At 44.1% G+C, this 20,478-nt stretch overlaps 1 protein-coding gene across 2 annotated transcripts in view; it reads right to left on the bottom strand.

Moving 5' to 3' along the window:
• Positions 1 to 1,584: 1,584 nt before the first annotated feature.
• The window catches only part of KATNAL1 (katanin catalytic subunit A1 like 1), a 64,989-nt gene continuing 46,095 nt past the window's right edge, over positions 1,585 to 20,478 (bottom strand). For both annotated transcript variants that reach the window (XM_090028142.1, XM_090028150.1), the window contains exons 5-11: positions 16,348 to 16,475; positions 15,725 to 15,830; positions 10,365 to 10,523; positions 9,475 to 9,601; positions 8,228 to 8,362; positions 5,674 to 5,800; positions 1,585 to 3,507 (exon numbers count right to left, since the gene is read on the bottom strand). In XM_090028142.1, coding sequence (XP_089884268.1) covers positions 3,309 to 3,507; positions 5,674 to 5,800; positions 8,228 to 8,362; positions 9,475 to 9,601; positions 10,365 to 10,523; positions 15,725 to 15,830; positions 16,348 to 16,475 — 981 coding nt within the window. In that variant the 3' untranslated portion in view covers positions 1,585 to 3,308. The remainder of the gene's footprint in view (positions 3,508 to 5,673; positions 5,801 to 8,227; positions 8,363 to 9,474; positions 9,602 to 10,364; positions 10,524 to 15,724; positions 15,831 to 16,347; positions 16,476 to 20,478) is intronic.

The raw sequence follows: 20,478 nt of genomic DNA, 5'->3' as shown, positions 1-20,478 counted from the left end.
GGCCAGTTAGTCTTACCTTGATCCTGGGTAAGCTTTTTGAGAGAATTATTCTGGCACATGTCCACGATGGGCCAATGGGGGAGGCTATGCTTAGGGGCAATCAACACGGGTTCATTCGAGGCAGGTCCTGTCAGACCAACCTGGTGGCCTTCTACGACCAGGTCACCAAACCCTTAGATGCAGGGGTAGCAGCAGACATAGTCTTTCTGGACTTTTGGAAGGCCTTCGACACTGTCTGTCACCCCGTTCTCATTAAGAAATAGGGGAACTGTGGTGTCGACACATACGCGGTCAAATGGGTTGCCAACTGGCTGGAGGGTTGCACCCAGAGAGTGGTAGTGGATGAGTCATTTTCGACCTGGAGGGATGTGGGCAGTGGGGTCAACATCTTCATCAGTCACTTGGATGGTGGGGTAAAAAGCACCCTGTTCAAATTTGCTGATGACACTAAGATGTGGGGGGATGTGGGCACATTAGAAGGAAGGAATAGGCTGCAATCAGACCTAGACAGGTTACAGGGGTGGGCAGATGAGAATAGGATGGGATTCAACACTGACGAGTGCAAGGTGATGCACCTGGGTAGGAGGAACAAGCACCATCCCTACAAGCTGGGGAGCTCCCTTCTTGTCAGTACAGAGGCAGAAAAGGATCTTGGAGTCATCGTTGATGCCAAGATGAATATGGGCTGGCAGTGTGGGGATGCAGTCAGGAAGGCCAACCGCACCTTGTCATGCATCCACAGATGCATCTCGAGCAGGTCCAGGGAGGTGATACTCACCCTCCATGCAGCTCTGCTCAGGCCGCAGCTGAAGTACTGCGTTCAGTTCTGGGTGCTGCACTTCAAGAGGGATGTGGACAACATAGAGAGGGTCCAGAGGAGGGCCACTCGCATGATCAGGGGGCAGCAGGACAGGCCCTACAAGGGCAGCAGGGCAGGCTAAGGGACCTGAGCCTGTTCAGCCTCCATAAGAGAAGGCCGAGGGGGAATCTAGTGGCCTGTCACAAACTAGTCAGAGGGAGCAGCAGCCACTGGGGGAGTCCCTGTTCCCCCGTGCACTACCAGGAATGACTAGAAATAACGGTCACAAGCTGGCAGAGGGTAAATTCAGATTAGACATCAGGAGGCGCTACTTCATTGTCAGGGCGGCTAGGATCTGGAGCCAACTTCCGAGCGAAGTGGCGCTGGCTCCTGCCCTGGGGGTCTTTAAGACAAGGTTTGACAATCATCTTGCTGGGGTCGTTTGACCCCACTACTCTTTCCTGGCATGGCAGGGGGTTGGACTGCACAAGCAAACAAATGGGCCAGCAAAAAAGTTACATGTAGGCTTATGCTCCCCTCATGCAGGGGATTAGTAGGGAGAGTCAAGGGAGCCCACTGCCCTCACTGCTAAAGGACCCAGAGCAGCAGGGCCCACAGGTCCTCTCCCCAGCCCTAGCAGGGGCAAGGACATTGTGCTTCCTTCTCTTCTCTGTGCTGCAGAAGGCACTGTACCCAAATCAGCCACAACAGGCTGTGCCTGGGGAACCCACACCATGTCAGAAATTCGTAATCAAAACAAAATCACAAGGTGGCATAAACAAAAGCCATCATCAAGATATTTATTGGGATGTTCTTCTGTCCTAGTTAGAGCAAGCCTTTGTCTGAAAAGAGCAAACTGCACGATTCATGGGCTCAGCCCAAGGTGCCTTCTAGACAAAAAAAAAATACCAACAGACAAAGTATGGGCAATCAATACAGCTCAGGTTCACAAGCATACACTGTACAACTGCTGACATCTCTCTGCCCACTAGTCAATGACTTGGTGAAGCACCAGACCAGTCTAGTGACTAGAAAATGCAATTCTCGTCAAGCCTAGCTAATGCTATTCAAGGAGTTGTGGTGAGCTTGATGGGTTATTGCTGGTATCTGGAACCACAAGATCTAGCCAAATCAACAGTGGTAAGAAGCTGCTTTTATTCAATAGCAATTTGGTGGCAGTGAGTGTATCTCTATTGCCTCCATGGAGGACCTGAGAGTGCTGCCAAGAATCAGGTCCTGCATCCCCTCTCCAATGGTGAACTCAACTTTAGGGAATGTCCACAGCACAGGCACAGATCCCAAGAACAAGACAGGGTTACCCCAAGGTGACTTGTCTGCCTCTTCCAAATTTGGGGTGTGAAGAGTAAGAGTAAGTAGGCAAAACAGTGCTTCTTGGTGGTTCTCGTAAAGGGCCTGAGGAAGTGGTACAGACATAACCCATGAGGACTCTATTTCCAAAAAGGAGAACAGCAGGTTACCAACCGTGTCAGCACTGCTGACAACCTCACTGGCAATGTCATCAGGAGGGCTGACGACAGGACATATATCAAACTGCAGCCCCCCACTACTCTCAGCAGAGGACACTCCTCAGTAGCTAGCTCTGCAACACCAGATGGAGTCCTGTAGAGAGGCTTACATGCTACTGCTGGCATATGACACCTATGCTCTGAGGAGGGGACTTCTTATACCAGAGATCCTGTTCCAGCACTTCTCTTCATTTGCTTTGAAGGGGGAGGGGGAAGAAAAAAAGGGAAAAATCTACAGCTATGAAGTGTTTTCCCAGTATTGTACATGTTAAAGGAAACATAAAATAGAACTGCTTACAGTTACAACTGACAACACAAACAAGTGAAAAACATTACCATGCAGCACAGGCAGGAACAGGAATTTGGGACTGAAAGGTCTTTGTCCTGTGTCTTAATATTAGTGTTTTGCATTCAAATGTATGCTTTGATGCTTCTTAATAAATAACAATAAAAAAATCTAGAAAGCACAAAAACCAAATCCAAGCGGATGGGATGAGTATGAAAGTGGAAGGCATAAGTCAAGTCAGTTTAAAAATCACTTGTAGTTAAATTACTGCTACTCTGTACAGGAAGAAAGCCTAAACTGAACCCAAGTAATCAAGAGTCTTCATTTTTCTTCTCATATGTATGGGTAGAAGCCACAAGTAATATTCTCAAGTCAAAGGTGGGGGAAGACTTACACTACTGCAGAGTAGACCAAAGTGAGATGAGCATCCACCCCAAGATTTCAAACAACCAAATCACCTCAATTTGAAGGCCGACGCTACCCAATCATTACTTGTTATGATGATGCCAATTTACCCACACACTCTGCTGAGAGCAACAGAGAACAGCAGCAAAAGAACAGCAATTTCAAAGGGTGTTTACAAGGGAGAAAAAGCTCATGTTTTATTAAACCTTATAAAAGATTCCTAACTCATTTTACATTTCACAACTGAATACAATTAAAAAAAACCCATAGCAAAGCCAGGCTCTGCCTGAAATTAAGCAGATCCAAACTCCGCCATCCATTTTTCATACTTCTCCAGATCTGCAGCAGATACAGACTTAGAGATTTTCTTCAGAGCCAGCTCAAAGTCCCCCTTGGTAACAGGCATCTGAAGTTCTTCTTTAGAAAGTGCACGGATCTCTTCTGGGGTTAAGCCATTAATACGACGTCTCATTGCCATCAAAGAGGCATCCCTGGAAACACAAGGAAATGTATGGGAACTAATTGCTAGTAGTATGTGTTGTGAGTTGTATGGATTTGGATTACATTCTCTTAGACCACTGAATCTTAAGAAAGCATTTACTTATATTATAAAGATGTAGAGCATCTTAGCTTCCATGCTCAGTGATTACTACATTAATTCAATGTAAAGAACACAATGGTATCCAAATCCATTTAGGCATATGGTAAATGGGCAGAGATAATTAAAACCATAAAACTGAAAACCCCTTGCAATGATTGATGGAGCTGAAATCTCAGGCTTTCAATGAAGTCACAAAACTCATGGAAAAACCTCTGCTCGCTGCTTTCTCCTTGCTGAAACACTCCATTCCCCTCAGTGCAAGCACCAGCTTCCCATTCATGGCATCAAGGCTCTTAGCATTTGCAACCTGTTCTGATAGAGTGACTGAGTCAGTAAAGGGCAGAGCAGCACTTGGAAAACACAAATGCTATGTGGCACCCACAGGGCTCAGGCCACCGATGCTTGCAGGTCCTTATGCTCTACATGCTTGATAGCCTCTTCTCTTGGTCCTTTGCAGAGCTCTGCCAATCTTGCTCACCAGAGGAGAACATTGCTCATTCCTCACAACAGGGCCCACATGGAAATTTCAATGTCGTGTTCCTGTCAACAGGCTTTTCTCAGCTAGGGACAATACAGGCCTCAGGGGTAACATTTAATCTGTCGGCCACTGCAACGCTCCAAAGAGTTGAGAACTCCAGAGTCATTTTAACACAGCCAAAAGGCCAAAGCATAGTTGCCACCATTTCCGAGATGTTCATTTAGAATAAGTTGCTCAGAGAAAAGATCCAGGGCCAGATTCCATTCCACCCATCAAGTGTCTAAATGGTACTCTGGCATCTAAGTGACTAAGTATATTCGAGACCCTGAAAAGCCATTTGCTTAACAGGTGGGTTGTGCGAGGTGGGGAGCAGATTCTCCTCCTTCTGCCTGCTTTTTGCGGCATAATTCTGAGGCAAAGATGAAGGCACATTAAAAAAAGTTGTATTTTTTTCATGGACTTGAGCAAGGTGGAGTAGACCCACACTTAGACACCTAATAGGTGGAACAGGATCCGGCACCTAGTTTCTGTATGTGTGGTGTAGCATCTAGCACTAGATCTGCATGGAAAATTTCTAACCAAAGGCTGTCCCACAAAAGGCCAATCTGTCAAATTTCTATGGCAACATGATGAGTTTGAACAAATTCTGACGGAAACCAGGTTTCCTGCCAGCTCACACCGGTGGCTCCTCTGCAGCTCTCCTGCTGAAAGCTTCAGCTCCCAAGCTCCTGGTTCCTCAGCAGCCCCAATCCCACAACTCCCCCAGCTCCTGGATGCACCAGGAAGACTGCCCCAGTGCCGGGGCTTCCTATAGCTCCAAGATGCCCAACTCACCGCAGCTGGGGGAATCTCAGAAATGTTCTGAAAAAGTCAGAGAGAAAGGACCTACTGACCTTTTGGAAATGAAAAGCTGAGACCCCCTTCTCTCAGGGAAATTTAATTTTTCCTTCCATTTCAAAAGGTTTTCTGCTTGTTTAATTTCAGAATTTCCCATGGAACAGAGTTCAGTTTCCAGCCAATTCTAGTTGGCTCAACAGGGCCCTGATTCACAGCTGGGGTCTCTGGACACTATGGTAATATTTAGTAACAAACTAAATGTCATTCATTAACAGTAGTAATGCCAGCAGTGCCTAGCTGTCTTCATCCTAGACCAGAACGCCACTGTGGTACGAAATAATTACTGTCCATCCCTTAAGAAAGCTTCTTGTAAAAGGGCTCCCTCTGGGACAGGGAATTCCACCTACTAAACCCCTGGTTTAAAAAATAAATCCAAAAGGGCTTCACCCCACACTAATAGCCATTGCTCAGTGAAAGTAAACACTGGGAACACAGAAGATTTTCTGGTGCTGTCCCTCTTCCCAAAATCAGGGTAGACAGTCACATCTTGCATGCACACTGCATCATCCTAAGGATAGGAATCAATGTGCTAGCAACTGTATTTATGCCTTAAAACCGGTTGTAGCTGGCATGGGTTTGACTGCATTTTACAAAGGGACTCTTGCCACTCCCTTTTATCAAATAACTTAGCTAATGATTATATATAATTGTTTATTTTTACAAATTACATGAGAAAGGTACCTGCACACATTAGTTATATCAGCACCAGAGTAGCCTTCAATCTTTTCAGCAATTTCTTCAAGGTGGATATCAGGATCCAGTTCTACTTCCCGAAGATTAATCTTAAGCAGCTCAGCTCTGCCTTTTGCTACAATACAAACATATTTTTAGGTCTTCAATCAGGTAATGTTTAAGGCCCTATAGCACATGAGAATGAAAACTCAGAAGTATGTTTTCTGCCTTTAAATGGAAGCTACAAATTAAAAAGTTCACATATTGGAAAACAGAAAACAAGAATAGTTGCCTTTTCAGTAGAACATGTCATCTAAAACACATATTGCTTAAGTACTTTATAAAAACCAAGAGCGCTTTAGAATGTGCGGTCATGCAGAATGCATATGCTTCTCAGGTAACAAAGCATTTGGCTGTTTGCCTTATATTCGACAAGAAATGCGATCCGGCAGACCTGCGATTCTTCTCAGTCTCTCAAATGCACCCCTTTGCTTCAAAGTTAGACTGCACATTATTTATACAAGGTTGATGACACTTACAATAATACTTCTAGCACACAGTTGCAGACAACACTCAGACCCTGACTGATACAGCAAAGCTCTTAAAACTATGCCAAACCTTAAGCTAGCACCAAAATGCTTTGCTGAACTGGCAGCTTATAAAGTTGCTGATGCCTGATGGAAAACAGAAGTATTACAATTAGAAACAACTCTGCTGGTCAGTTTTCAAACACAGGTGCTGTGTGCACAACATGGGAACTGCTGCAGAAAGTTCTCATTTACACAGCCAATTAGTCACTTGGCACACACACAGTGTATGTGTATTAAAGTCTTTATGTTCACAACTTGGGAACCCACATTTGGAAGCCTGTCACTTTGGGGATGGGGAAAAAGACTGAAGGAGGGGTCTTCTCTTGGATTTTACTGCAAAGGAAATGTACATGAAACTAACATCTTCATTTCTGATGACTCAGGATAAGATGGCCATACTGGAAGAGTAGACAGTTTTTCAAACAAAGCCCCTGTTGGTCTTTACTGGTTTCGCTTGAAATAAGAGAACAGAGAAAAAGTGTGTGTGTGTGTGTGCGTGGGTGTGGATGTGCGTGTGTGGATGTATGTGGGTGTGGATGTGCGTGTGTGTGGATGTGCGTGTGTGTGGATGTTAGGTTAACAGTAGTTTTACTAAGAGGTTAGGTTATGGATTTGTATAGGATGGTTTAGATAGAGATGACCCTGCCTCAGGCAGGGGGTTGGACTAAACCTCTGGAGGTCCCTTCCAGCCCTATCTCTGTATGATTCTATATCGGACCATGGTCTCTAAGTGCCTCACAGAACTGTTTCTAGTACAAAAGGCTGGTAAACACTCACATAGCTGGCATTTTCTCCTGGATGCGTGTGTGTTATTTACAGAGCACACGCCACATGCATCTGGTACACAAGCAGAACTGTTTCTTTAAACCAGAGTACTTTTCCACAGGGGCCAGAAAGCCTTGCCATAACTTAAAAAATGCTGCCTGATGAAATTCGTACTCACACCATGTCCCACAATTTTTTAAAAAACTTTTCCAACTGAATCCCAGACAGTCTCAAATTACCAAGCGTGATTATAAATACATTGCCTAGACTTACATGGAGAAGCTTAATCTCCTCCCCTGTGGAATGATATGATAAAATGGAAACCCACAAATACAGTGGGAACACATCTCATAACATAGTACAATTTGGACTACTTATGTCAAAAGCAAGTGTTGTTTCACAGGAAACAAGAGAAAAAAAAACAGGTGGAATTTTAAACTAATTGATCATAAAGACAGCTACCCTGTTATGAGCTGTTCCTGTCTGGGAACCGTGAAGACAAGCTGTATGCCTATTAAATGTCCTTATACCCGCTAAACTCAATCACAAGTGCTGTCACCATGAACGTGCATCTTGTTATCCTGAGTGCTCATGCAAAGCTATGAGGCACCCATTGTACCAAGAAGGAAAACTATGCAAACTTCAAGCAATAAGGATCTTGAAATTAATAGGACATATGAATGACAGCCACGAAAGACAATACAAGCTGAGATGTCTTAGGGCAGGAAAGCAATCGGCCTGCTGCATTCTGAGTGACTTGAAGTCTAGCCATAAAGGCTACCAAGCAGTGATTTATAATGCTCTAAGCCTGGGAGTGAAAAATTCATGGATCCACTTCTCTGCATTTGTCTACAAGGGCATGGAAGTGCATTTGCAATATTTCTTAAAATGTCCAAAGGCTGCCTTTGATGATCACTCAAGGACTGACTGTTAAACATTTAAAATAATTCCAGGCTCATTAAAACTAGCTTTGTTTTGAAAAGTAAGAACCCATCAATGGATCTGTAATGAAATACTGCAGCTCTTTGTTTTTAAGCCCCCAAGCCATTTTTCTCTCTTCTAAGAAAAACAAAAGGCAAATAATTAACTCCTGAAATACAATGTTTATAACAGAAATGTCAGCAAACTCTTCACAATTCAAAGAAACACTACAGATAGTGAGTTTCCTGAAACAACCATTAAAGAGAGAACCCCTGTAATACTCATACCTGTTGGCAAAGCGATATAAATCCTTTTCTCCAACCTTCTTCGCAAAGCTTCATCAATGTCCCAGGGAAAATTTGTGGCAGCAAGCACCATCACCATTTTAGAGGGGTCGTCATTTTCTAAGGCACCACCTACCCCTGTTAGTACAACAGTGTACGAAAAAGTCGTTTTAACAGTCTCGGAGAATTCCTGCCTTTTTACAGGTACTAGACTGGCAGGCCTTGGGGATGGAGATGCTCCATTTATCAATAAATGGACAGCACATAGACAGTAGCAGGGCAAGCTTCCTTATGTCACACTCCCAGCATGTCTCCAAACTGCTCTGAAAGCAACCTAATGTTAGGGAAGAGAGGAGATCATCTGCCTTGCTGATCAGGCTTCTGCTGAGATTGCCAACAAGGTGATTTTGTGATGTGTGGACAGCTGTCCACCAGTGACTCACCTGAAACACCCATTCAATTGAAGATCCATGAGGTGGTAAAAGCTTTCAGTCATTCCCCCAACCTAAAGTTAGATTAAAAAGGAACCAGTTCCTTCTGGGGAAAGAGCTGTGTCTTCCCTACATTTTCTCTGATGTGCCTTCACACTTTGAGGTACTAGAAAATGATTGTGAGAGCAACACCACCATAAGAATGGGTTACCTAACCCGTATACCACCAATCCTTTGATGATGGCGTCAAAAACACATATATGCCAAATGCCCTGACATGGTGTGAAAATGATGAACAAATGATACCAATTGTCACTGCTAAGGCCAGGATTGTTAAATCAGACCAAGAGGACCTGCCAGAGTGAGTCAATAAAGGAGAAGGAGTTTATTTAAAACTTTGTACCCTCTGTGCACCCCATCAAAAACAGAAGTCTGCAATTAGCTGTGCAAATATTCCTAATCTACCTGTCTTTTTTTTTTCACGTTAAGGTGGGGGAGGGGTTTGGTCAAAGTCGCTTCTTAAAATGAAGAGTTTACAAAAAACTTTTTCACTGCTGAGAAAGAGAAGAAAAAGAATTCCATTTTAAAACCAAAAAAAAAAAAAACCCCAGACTTTTTTATTTATTAAAAAGATCTGTTTTGAACACCTTGGAACTAAGCCAACTACACATTTTGAATCCCCGCTCCCTCAAAAAGATGGTTCCGATTTCCCCAACAAGCCCTACTTGCTGCTGGGCAATGAAGAGTCCTCAAAGCTGTACCCAAATCCAGAAAATAAACTGCACCCCAACCTCAAAGCAACACCTCAACACTAATTACCGTCCATCTGAACAAGCAGCTCCGACTTGACTCTGCGACTTGCCTCATGTTCATCGGATGTGCCTCGGCGACTGCAGATGGAATCTATTTCGTCAATAAAGATTGTTGTTGGAGCGTAGAACCGAGCCTTTATTTAGAAGTGAACAAAACAATTTAGACTACAGCAGTAAACATATACCCAAAGCAGGCTCAGGGCCTTGCTGTGCTATGCAGTGTGTACATGCACAGGAAGACACCCCACACCACAAACAACTGCATCTGAAGTAATCTTACAAAGACTTTGCACATGGCACCCAGTGCTGCTGACAGTCACTGGGGATACTTTCTATGCACACAGGCTTTGCAAGGTCAGGGGCTAAGACAACAAGTATCTTGCAATGAGTGGGGAGAAAAAGAACACAATCAAAATACAGACAATGTGCAAGATGTAGTTTGGCTTTCCTAATGTCAAAAACATAGGTGGATACAGGAGGGTCTCATTCTCAGTCTCTCCAAAAACCACAAGATGCTTTAACCAGTACTAGGGCAGAAGTCAACGAGGATCCAGAGGGAGTAAATGACACGTTGCACCTGTGCACATGCACACACACCCTGAGTTGCATACAAAATATTTCTCAGCAGCAGTTCAGGATTTGGCCCTTGTTTCCAAAAATCAACATTCCCCCATGGAACATAGACAACAAAAATAAAACATATTTTCTTTCCCAAATCCATTACCTATCATTACTCCTCATCTTCAAAAATATATTGAGAAAGGTCTGGTAAATGAAGCCTGCACTTCTAGCCACCTCATCCTGCTGCCAGACACTAGAGGGTGCTATAAGGACCAACCACACATGTCCCTTCCCACAAGTCCCTTCAGCACACAGATCATGTCATTGAGACCTTACCATTTCAAAGAGGAGGCGCACTAGCTTCTCTGACTCGCCCCTATACTTGGATGTCAGAGTAGAGGAGGAAACGTTGAAGAACGTTGTTCCGCATTCAGTAGCAACAGCTTTGGCTAGCATTGTTTTGCCAGTCCCAGGCGGGCCAACCATTAGCACACCCTACAATTCAAGATGGAATAAAAGCTGAATGGCACTGCAAAAGCAAGCCGAAGAGTAAGCAAATGCAAAGCCCCTGCAATTGTCCATGTTGTGCTAAAACCCAGCTGTGACTCCAAGTCTTCATTTTAATGGCTCAACAATGTAACTGATGCATGCTTAAGTGGCGGTGAGCTGAAAACAAGAATTCTGTTTTGGGAGGAAAAAAAAATCAAAAAAAAAAAATCAAGGTTTTGGATTTTTTTTCTTTCCACTTTTACATGAAATCAGACACACACTTATACAAGGATAAAAGCCAGTAGCTCAATGGATGGGGCACTTCTTTGGGACGTGGAAGACCCAGACTTCCTAACTCCAGCTATGTGCAAATCTGGCTGATTTTCACTTCACTAAAGCCATTCATAAAGTACATGGGCATCTCACACTGTTTATTCTCTCTCTAATCTATCCATATTACCACAGCACTTGAGCCCCTCACATTTCAATGCCTGTAGCCTCAGGATACTCCTGTGATGTAGGGAAGCGTCATCATCTTCACCTTACATATGGGGAAATGATGCACAAAGAGAAGAGACTGGGAGCAATAGAAATGCTTTGGCACCGAACTCTCTTAGCTGTGATGGAAGTGAAGTACATAAACACTTCTCTGGATTTGGGCCTAAATGATGTGGTCAGTGCAGCACAAGAAATGCCCACAGCAAATCAAAAAAATGAACTTCCTTATGTCCTAACCACTGAGGTATCCTTTTCTCCCCTCTCCTGCTGACAAAAAGGGCAAAATGGGAAGTCTCAGGTGACCTCTAAGTCCAGATCCATTTACTCACTCTTAAGTGATGGGGAGACTGAACATTTTCATAGTCCAAATAAGAGTTTTAGCAGCACTGCTCGTTTCTGGACCTGACCATGAAGGCATTCATTTTTATATGGTCCATGGTGGCAGGGCCTCCTGAAGGTAGGTGATGGTAATGACCATTTCCCCTCCTATGGAGGAGTCAAGGGTTAACGCTGACCCATAGGAGAAGGGTAATACTGTATTTTCTCATACATAACTTGCACCTTTTTCCCTCAAAACCAGCTGGACAAAATTGAGCTGGGCATTACATGCAAGGAAAAGAGATGCCTAGGGCCTGAAAATCTGTCAGGAGGGGAAAAGGGGCAGAGTGGTGGCTGCGTTAATTGCTGAAGCTCTAGGACCCATGGGGAGCCCCCTCCCCATCTGCACACAACCGCAGACCCAGTGTATCAGGTTGGTCTGCAGATCCCATCCAGTGCACGGGTCCAGCAGCAGACTTGGAAGCAGGCTCGGCTCCCTAGTTGCTGCCACTGACTTATCTCAATCATATTTTTTCAGGCTCCTCTTCAAAATCAAGATATAGGCTATGTATGGGGGTATACTATACGCAAGAAAATATGGTACTCAGTAATGTTTTCAATACAATTCCTCCAGACACTTTAGAAGGCTACTTCTAAACTGTATGCCTCCTTCAGATGGGGGAGTACATTGTTTTCCCCACTCCATAGTGGCCAAGAAGAAAAGAGGTGACTTCAATGCAATTCCTGAGCAGCTTGCTTTTACAAATACAAGATCTTATTATAGGCTAACAAAAGCTTACTAAAGTCAAGTCATACTGTGTTTCAAGGGTAATCAAATTAGCTGGAATTAGACTTGCACATCATAAATGTGCTCTGCAATTAATATCTTACACAAAATGCCAGTAATAAAATATCTGTTAAATGCGATCTATGCTGCAAATTAAGTTTCGTCTGTTCCTCACAAAAATTTACTTCAAAAAGCACAAGGAATGACATGGAAAAGAACTATAAAAACAAATCAACCGGGAATGCAATTATTCAAAAAAGTACTCATCAAGAGCAATAGCTTTTCTATGCCTTCATTTTCCATTAACTCTTAATACCTTTATTACCATCTAACACTTTGCTAATGGCAGCGCACACATATATTCATTGGTAAATTAAGTTACAAATGTTCATATCCCTCCCATACAGTCAATGGCCCAATGTCACTTTTTAGGCTTCCCAAAATTCCCCAAACTCCAGGGCAATAGGCATTAAAAACAACAACAATGAAAAAGATATCGGCTCCTCCTCCCTCAGATCATTCAGATCTTGCTTACCCTGGAATTCAGTCACTGCTACGATGGCAGCAGCACTAGACAATTGTTGCCAGCCCACAGCATACACATGGATAACTGGATGAAATTCCCTGGCCTATGATATACCAGAGGCCAGGTTAGATGACCTAATGCTCTTTCTAGATTAGTAACACAAGGCACCTATACTCATGCAGAGGCTGCCCCGATGTGCTGTAATTACAGTGTTGGAGCAGACTTGATTAATCAAGTCCACTGGAGCGTAATAATTACCATGCTGCATCAGAGTCCAGCGTCATGTGTATTAGCGTTCCCATGCTGAACATTGGTGGCAGGAGCACTTTAAAACTCATTCAATGAGTTTTAATTAAAGTGCCCCCTCTGCCATTTTTCAGCATGGGGACCCTGATACACATGACAATCCAGGTGCTTTAATTAGAGGGATCTCAGACCTGCTTTTAAAGCCCTCCCCTCCCCACACCCTGCGGAGCATGTGTATAAACACTCACAGTTTACCCCAGTTTCAAACCAAGCTAAGCCTCCCTTGTTTAAATCATGCTGTACCCACAAAAAATGTGGTTATACTGGCTCCCCAGGTGGCTAAAATCCCAGCATAGGTAAGGTCTCAGTCCTAAAATCAATACAGGGTGCTAAATTCCGCCTTCAGTTTTCTACCTAAATCACCGCTAGTGAATCCAAGGGGCTGATTTCTCCCATGCCTTGGATCACGAGTAGCTGTGTCCTTCTCTATCGCATAGGTGTAATGTGACCAAATGAGGCTGATGGCATTATTTATCCACTTTGCACAAGTCTGGACAGCCCCCCAAGGTGAAGGCCATGAGAGAATCAGGCCACTGACAGATGCTCACAGTATGAAGATCAGCACAAAATCTGAGCCTGAATTTCCAGCTAAGCTAGATGCCCAGAGTTGGGAGGAGGAGCGTGCCAGATCAAACTACTTGTTCTTTGTATCATCTAGGAGTCTGGCATTTACTGGCTTGTTAAAATCCCTTACAAACACAATGCCTTCTTTATTCCCCTTCTCAGGCTGTTAATCCAGAGTATTCCAATAAGAAGCTAAAACACACTGCAGGGAGCAAGCGTTTTGATGAAATCATGGCAGGGTTATTTCTTGTTGTTGTAACAATCACTAGCAGAGCAGTGGGAAGCACAGCTAGAGACTGGGCCTTCTTGGCACAAAGAACAGTACATAGAAAGGAAACAAGCAGCTCCTGGCTATTCAGAAAGCAATGGCTGCAAATATCCAGCACCTGTGTTTAGTCAGGAGAGCTGGCCTTTTCATACCATGCACCCATTTTGAATGCAGAGACAGGCTGCAAAAGCAGGATTGGGAACTGTTCTCAGGAGAGCCCAAGTATCCAACTAAGAGGAGAGTTGGCTGCTTTTTCTCTGAATTGCCCTGAATGCCTAGAGTCAACATCTGCTTGCTGCTGCTGCACTGCGTACAGCAAAAAGCAACCTTTGCTTCAAAATATTTCATCCTTCTAGCACAGGCAGAGGGCAGTGGTAGGGAAAAAACACACTGTTCTGTGTAAAAAGGAAGAAAGCAAAATTGCAGCTTCACAAGTCATCTGTCTATTCTCAGATGGCAGACTATGAATGGGTTCTTCAGAAACCAGCTTATGTTTCAGACTGAACAGCAAGGAGGAAAAACCTAAGTTCTAATTTCCTTCCCAGTTGGTAACTGCCCAGTTTCTATGGCTGGCACCAGAGGGACAGGCACAGCTAATCTCACAGGCAGAAGGAACGCTCCAATCCATGAACTGTGGGTTTTGCAGCCATTGGCATGTTCTTGTGAGGGGACACCGGCAAAACAGGAGCTGCCAGCAGTGTGCTAAAGGAGGCATGCTCAGAAGAAGGGGACAATGGTGCCTTCTAGTAGTATTTCCCTTAGGCAGTGCTGACTTACAAATGATAAAGACAAATTAAGTGTGGAGACCACTAGCCTGCTGGTGAGAACCAGGGGCAGAGGTAACCTCCAGCCAGGCAACAAAAAGCATAGTCTGGCCCTAAACTAGTGATTAGATATGCAGCCCCAGCGGGGAAGAAGGGACAGATTTTAGTAATGTGCATCCTTTCTTGTATTGGTGAGTCAGAGTCTTCATGTCTGCTGCTACCCATATACACAAGTGCTTTGCCAAATCAGAGCCACAGACAATATAGTAAATAGGAAAAATATCCTCCTGAGTTTCACCATTACATTCATTGCAGAAAGTGACATACCCCTAAACAAGCATCAGTCAATTCCATACCAAAAACTACATTATTTTCTGTTTATAGCCCTGTACCTATTTTTCATCTATAAACCTCCCAGCTTTTCCACACGTCCAGATATTTAGTTCAATACATTTTGCATAAATGGTTATACTGTGATTTCCTTAAGTAATTACAGTATTCATCTTTGCTAAAAATGCATGTGTGCTAGGACAGCACTACTGTCCTAGTAGGTGATGAGATGCCTCATGGCACCTGACACCATCCATTAGTCCAGGAACATCTACGTTGAACACATCACGATCCATTGCCAATATGAGGACAGTTGCCCAAGACCAACAGCCATCAGCAAGACTGAGGGGGTGGCCCAAACCCCCCCTGCACTTGCCACAACCACTCTCTATGCCCTGGACTACCCCCACCCCAACAACTGTACCCCACATGCTAAAACCTGTATTTGAGTGTGCTTGACCACCTCACAACTCCCTACCAATGTGGTTACCATACATGGGGTCTGGTATCCTTTCAACAGCAATGTGTTGCTATGTTTTCTTCCCCCACCCCCTCTCTACCCTAGGCTAACGTGGGCTGCATGATGAACTGCAAGTCTTTTATCGCACCAACCCACCCCAACTACACCTCATGTAGCCACCAGGTGCGGGGTCCCATATTCTCTCTAATCTCCACAAACCCATGTCCTTAACCAGTTTTTAACTGTACATTGTTTTAATAAAAATTTTAAATCTATATCAAGGCAGCATCTACACACATGCTATAACACTATGTATATATAACTATATGCTGGCATGTAGGTAAATGTCCTTACCCAGCCCCTAGACTAGGGTAATAAATTCTCACCTTCCAAGGCCGTCTGATCCCTTTGAAAAAATCAGGCATCCACATTGGAAGAACAACAGCTTCCCTTAATAATTTCTTGGCTTCTTCCAAATCTGCTATATCATCCCTGTGCAAGAAGAGTTAAATACTGCAGAGTTTGTGCACGCAATATCTTACTTTGGTTTTAAGACATGAAAAATTGAAAAAAAGTCTTTCTGTTACTACTGCCCTTTTTAGTATGCTACTCTGTTCCTAGTGAGAACATTGCTATAATTTTGTAGCCTAAAAATGAACCTGCTTGTGAAAGGAAGGAAAAAGTGACTTTCAAGTAAGGTTATTGCAAGTTGCTAATTAAAATTTTTTTGGATCATGTGTTCACCAAAGGAACATTTTTATAGTTCTCCAGAGGGCAGTTACACATTTTAGCATTACTTGTTATGGAAATATCGCACATAATATTGGCTAAGAATGGAAGTCATGCTGCAGTCAAATTAGTACAGTTAAAATGAAAAGTCCCATTTTTTTCCAGTTTGGGAAGTCATGATGGTTTCCCATTTTGTAAGTGGTAAACACAGACATACTCAGAGGATGTACTCTGCCCCTTTCCACCTGGCAAAAAAGTTTAAAACTGAAAATCCTCATACCAATGAATGCTTGGATTCCTTGATACAATGTCCCTTTCGAGTGCTTCAACCAAGTCTTTGTCATACCCAGCTCCATCAAACTTTGGAATTTCTCCATCTCCAGCACCTTCCTGAGGGGTTTTCTTTCCCTGGGAATGAAATAACACAGATCAGAATTATACAACAATGTTGTTCAGCTACTGCTCTGCTCAAGCCAAGTGTAATTTCAAACTTTCATGTACAACTCTGGACTGTTTTGTTCTCATTACAGCTAAGAAAGCACATTTTTATGTTTTAACCTCCGTGAACACACACTATCCCAGAAGTGTGCTTTAATGTACTACTTTTTTCTTTATGTTAATCAAGAATGTATTTGGTTTTGTTTAAATAGGGGCAAACAAGACCCTAGTAGCAATAAGATACTCCTTAGATTACCAGAACAGCTGAATGCAGGAGAGGATACATTTACACCTTAATAGTGAACAACCTGTCATGACTCAATGCTGCATTAAATCAAGGTCCGTAAGTGGTCCAAAGGTGTATTTTGATTGGTTGGTTAGGCCTGATGATGTTACATTTGTTGCACTACCTGCTGATGGTACACAACCAGGAGCCTAGTATTACAATCATGATGATGTCACACTCATCAGCTTTAATGAGGAGAAGCAAATAGATGCTTTCCCCCTGCTTTTTAATTATTTACAAAGATACAGAGGAGCTTGAAGAAAAGGCTTTTCCTACTCAGTCGTTACTCTTCTCACACCGCAAACAACAATCTATTTCCTATTTCCTTTCTCTCCCTCATAGCACAGCCGCACATGCAGCTGGGATACTTTTAAGAGTTCATATTTATTTAAATAACTGCGTTGAGAGCTCTAAATGAGTTCCCAAGCCAACCTAAGCCATCTTTATATCACAGTTGTATTCAGGGTTCTGGGAACTATCAAACGAATCAGGGAAAGCACAGCCTCTGCCCCAGGCTGCTCACAGTCTCCAGTTAGCAGCTCCAGAGCTCTGCTGAGCTAATGGGTGAAGAAACATTTCCTCTCTGAAGCACCATTACTCTGACACTTCAGAAGGAAACCACTTCCCCTCCCAGCTCAACGGCTGTGCTCAGTGGTGCCTGAGAAGCAGCTGCATTGTTTTAACTGAACTGGGCTCAATAGGAAACTGGTTTAGAGTTGTTATCGCAGTCTCTAAAAAGCATCAGCACAAAGCTAAAGTATCCCAGCTGAATGGAAACAGCAGCACATGGGAAATAGCATGGAGAGGGGGCAGAGACAAATAAGCTAGCAGAGGAGAGCAGAAAAGGCCAAGGGCTAGTGTACAATGCCCCTTCCTTGTGCCCATTAGCTCACATGCCCTTCAGGGAGCAGCTGGTGTCCTTCTAGCCTCTTTCAACTCTCACTTCAAGCCGAAGTCATAGCTACTCAATATTCTCAGTTCAGTTTTCATGACAGAAAGAGAGCCGAGTGTTGCATTTAAACCAGCGCTTGCTTGTCTAAAGGACACTGAGCCTCAAAGAGAAAAGGAACAAAGAAGGCACCTGTAGAGTTTAGAAGTCTTCAAATGAGAGTGAGGTTTAGATACAAAAAAGTATGCAACAATAAAAACATTATTCATAGTAGAGAAAAGGCAAGAGTCGCAGCTTTTCCCCAATACAGAATTCTCTCGTAGCCCCATACAACAAGCTTTTTTTCAAGGTGGATCAATCTGCTACACATGCTCCTGAAAAACTGCAGGGATGTATTTTTTTTTCAAAAATTAACCATTAAGCCATGCTTTAAAAGCAGGAAGACATGGGGGTCTCAGACTACTAGTGCACTGCAAAGGCAGCTGAAAGGAGCAGGACTGAATGACATACCTGAGGTTGACTCCCACATTTGTGCAAACTTTAGTGTAGCTTATTGCTGTGCAATAAATAAAATGATGCAGAACACACGGTGATATCAATGCTTTGCAAATAAAAAAACAGCCAAAGGCAGAGAACCAAATGCACAGCTGGCGTGTGCTGAAGGCATGCTAACAACAACTTTATTCATGCACTCCCACTAAAACCAATATGTAATTATGATGAGCAACCACAGGGTGGCAGCATTAAATGAAAAACACTGTATGAAGACTGGCAACAGTACTACAAAGCCTGCCCGAAGAATAACTGTGGAAGGAAACAAATACATATGTCTTGTATGCAAAGTAAATATGAGACGCTTGTTTCATTTGTGCACTGGCACCCATCTTCAGGATCCTCTCACCCACAGCATTCACAAGCTGCTGCTCTCCTAGAGTAATAATGACTCACAATTGAAGGCATTTTTACTGGATAAATCATGTTTATATACTAAACAATCACAGTTGAGAATTTGCTTCCACAGCAGAATGTTTTATTTTTTAAACAGTCTCTTGTAAATTATCTATTCTGACAGGTTTAGTTGTTCTACCGCTTCAGAGTCCATTTTGAATTAAATACCAATTTGCTAGCATCTTGACAATCTTAGGCAAGAAATCTTGATGAAATTTAAAGATCCAGAAAAAAAGATGCAATTCACCAATAAAAAGAGCTGAAAAGGAAACCAACTTCAAGAAATACTTTAATGCCAGACTGATTAATGTTGACTGAGCATCAATTTGGAAGAAAGGACATTTTATACCTTATCTGTACTGAAAATAAAGCAAATTTTAAAATGTTTACAGGTTTCACATGTGATAAAGTGTTTTATAGTTACAGATCATGGGTCCGATCCCGCAACCCTTACTCAGGTGATCAGAAGTGGATCAAGGATACTACAAAGGGGGGTAGAGGGGGAGCAGCAACCAGCACTGAAGGGGTAGCTATGTTCCTGGTTCCCAGTCTCCTCCTTCCCATTCCACCAGGACAGGTAGACCATAGTACAGGAGCAGTAGTTGAGGACTTTGTTAAGTCCCCAAAGCAAGTAAGAATTACCCCCTTCCCTACTCAGAAGCCTGTGCCCTCCCTTCCCTGTCACTCCCACTCCCACTATTGCCACACTCCTCGGTGTGAGGAGGGCTCCAGAGCTGCTCTAGCCAGGCTGTATGGAGGGTTGGGCTCAGCTTGGGACAGCAATGGTGAACAGGCAGGTTCTGGACTGGAAGGGAATGCCTGGGTCATTAGGTTGAGTCCATGGCAATCACAGACAACCACTGTTTCTTTCAATCTGTTCCTTACTTTATCTTTCTTCTACCAGGAGGGTTGGGTCCCCTGTCCCCCACAGGACACCACCTTCTTCATCTTCTCCTGCATTTTCTTAGTCTAAAAAAACTAGTTGTATTGTCAAAAATAGAACCCTATGGACACATTCCAATGAGCATGCATGTGCCTCTTGCAGTGTCTTAAGGCCCTTTGAGATGCTGCAAGGAGCACAAGTGGAAACAAAAAAATGTTCCCTGAACTGCAAATTTGCAGTGCAGGGGAAAAAATTAGACCCCTGGATATCTAGGGGTCAAAAAATACCCTGGGGCAAAAAAAGGCAACCAGAGGCTGGGTCCTCCACAGAGATGGTCTGGTAGCCAACCAGAGAATCTCCATGGCTGGCTCTCACCCCAGTGCTGAAGCATGCTACCTGCCAGCATGAGGCAGTGGGGGGCAGCGGTACCAGGCCCCAGGTGATAGCTGCAGTAGCTCCACCTGCCCAACAATGCGTGGAGCTGCACGACACCCTGCTGACCCGGACTACACCCGTGCAATGAGGCAATGGCAGTGTGGGTACCAGGTGGCCGGCAGCAGTCCCCAATGCCCCCCCTCTGACCCGTGCTGTGCTCGGGGGGGGGGGGGGGGGCTCTGCCAGGAGGCCCCAGTGACCTTGATGGCAGCTGCTACTGCTGCTGAGTGCAGGGCTTTTTTTTTTTTTTTTTTTTTTTTTTTTAAGTATCAGGAGGCTGTGGCCAGGTAGGGCAGCCATCGGGAGTCTGGGGGTGCAAGCAGGGGCTGGGGCCAGGCAGGGCAGCTATCGGGGTGGCTGGTGGAGCAAGCGGGGGGGCACGTGGGCCCTGCAGTGGGCTGGTGATAGCCCCTGGAGGGTCATGTGGCTCCTTTTGGGGGGTTGTGGCCCTTGTGGGGGGCTGTAGCCCTGTGGGGGGGGCTGTGAGCTGTGCAGGGCAGCTGTGCCCTGTGGGAGGCAGGGAACCAACCCT

The sequence above is a fragment of the Crocodylus siamensis genome, chromosome 1 (genome assembly GCF_052110815.1).
Source record: "Crocodylus siamensis isolate JL-2025a chromosome 1, ASM5211081v1, whole genome shotgun sequence".
NCBI classification, from domain to species: Eukaryota; Metazoa; Chordata; order Crocodylia; family Crocodylidae; genus Crocodylus; species Crocodylus siamensis.
The sequence above is the reverse complement of the archived record's forward strand: the minus strand, read 5'-3'. Positions and strand labels throughout refer to the sequence as shown.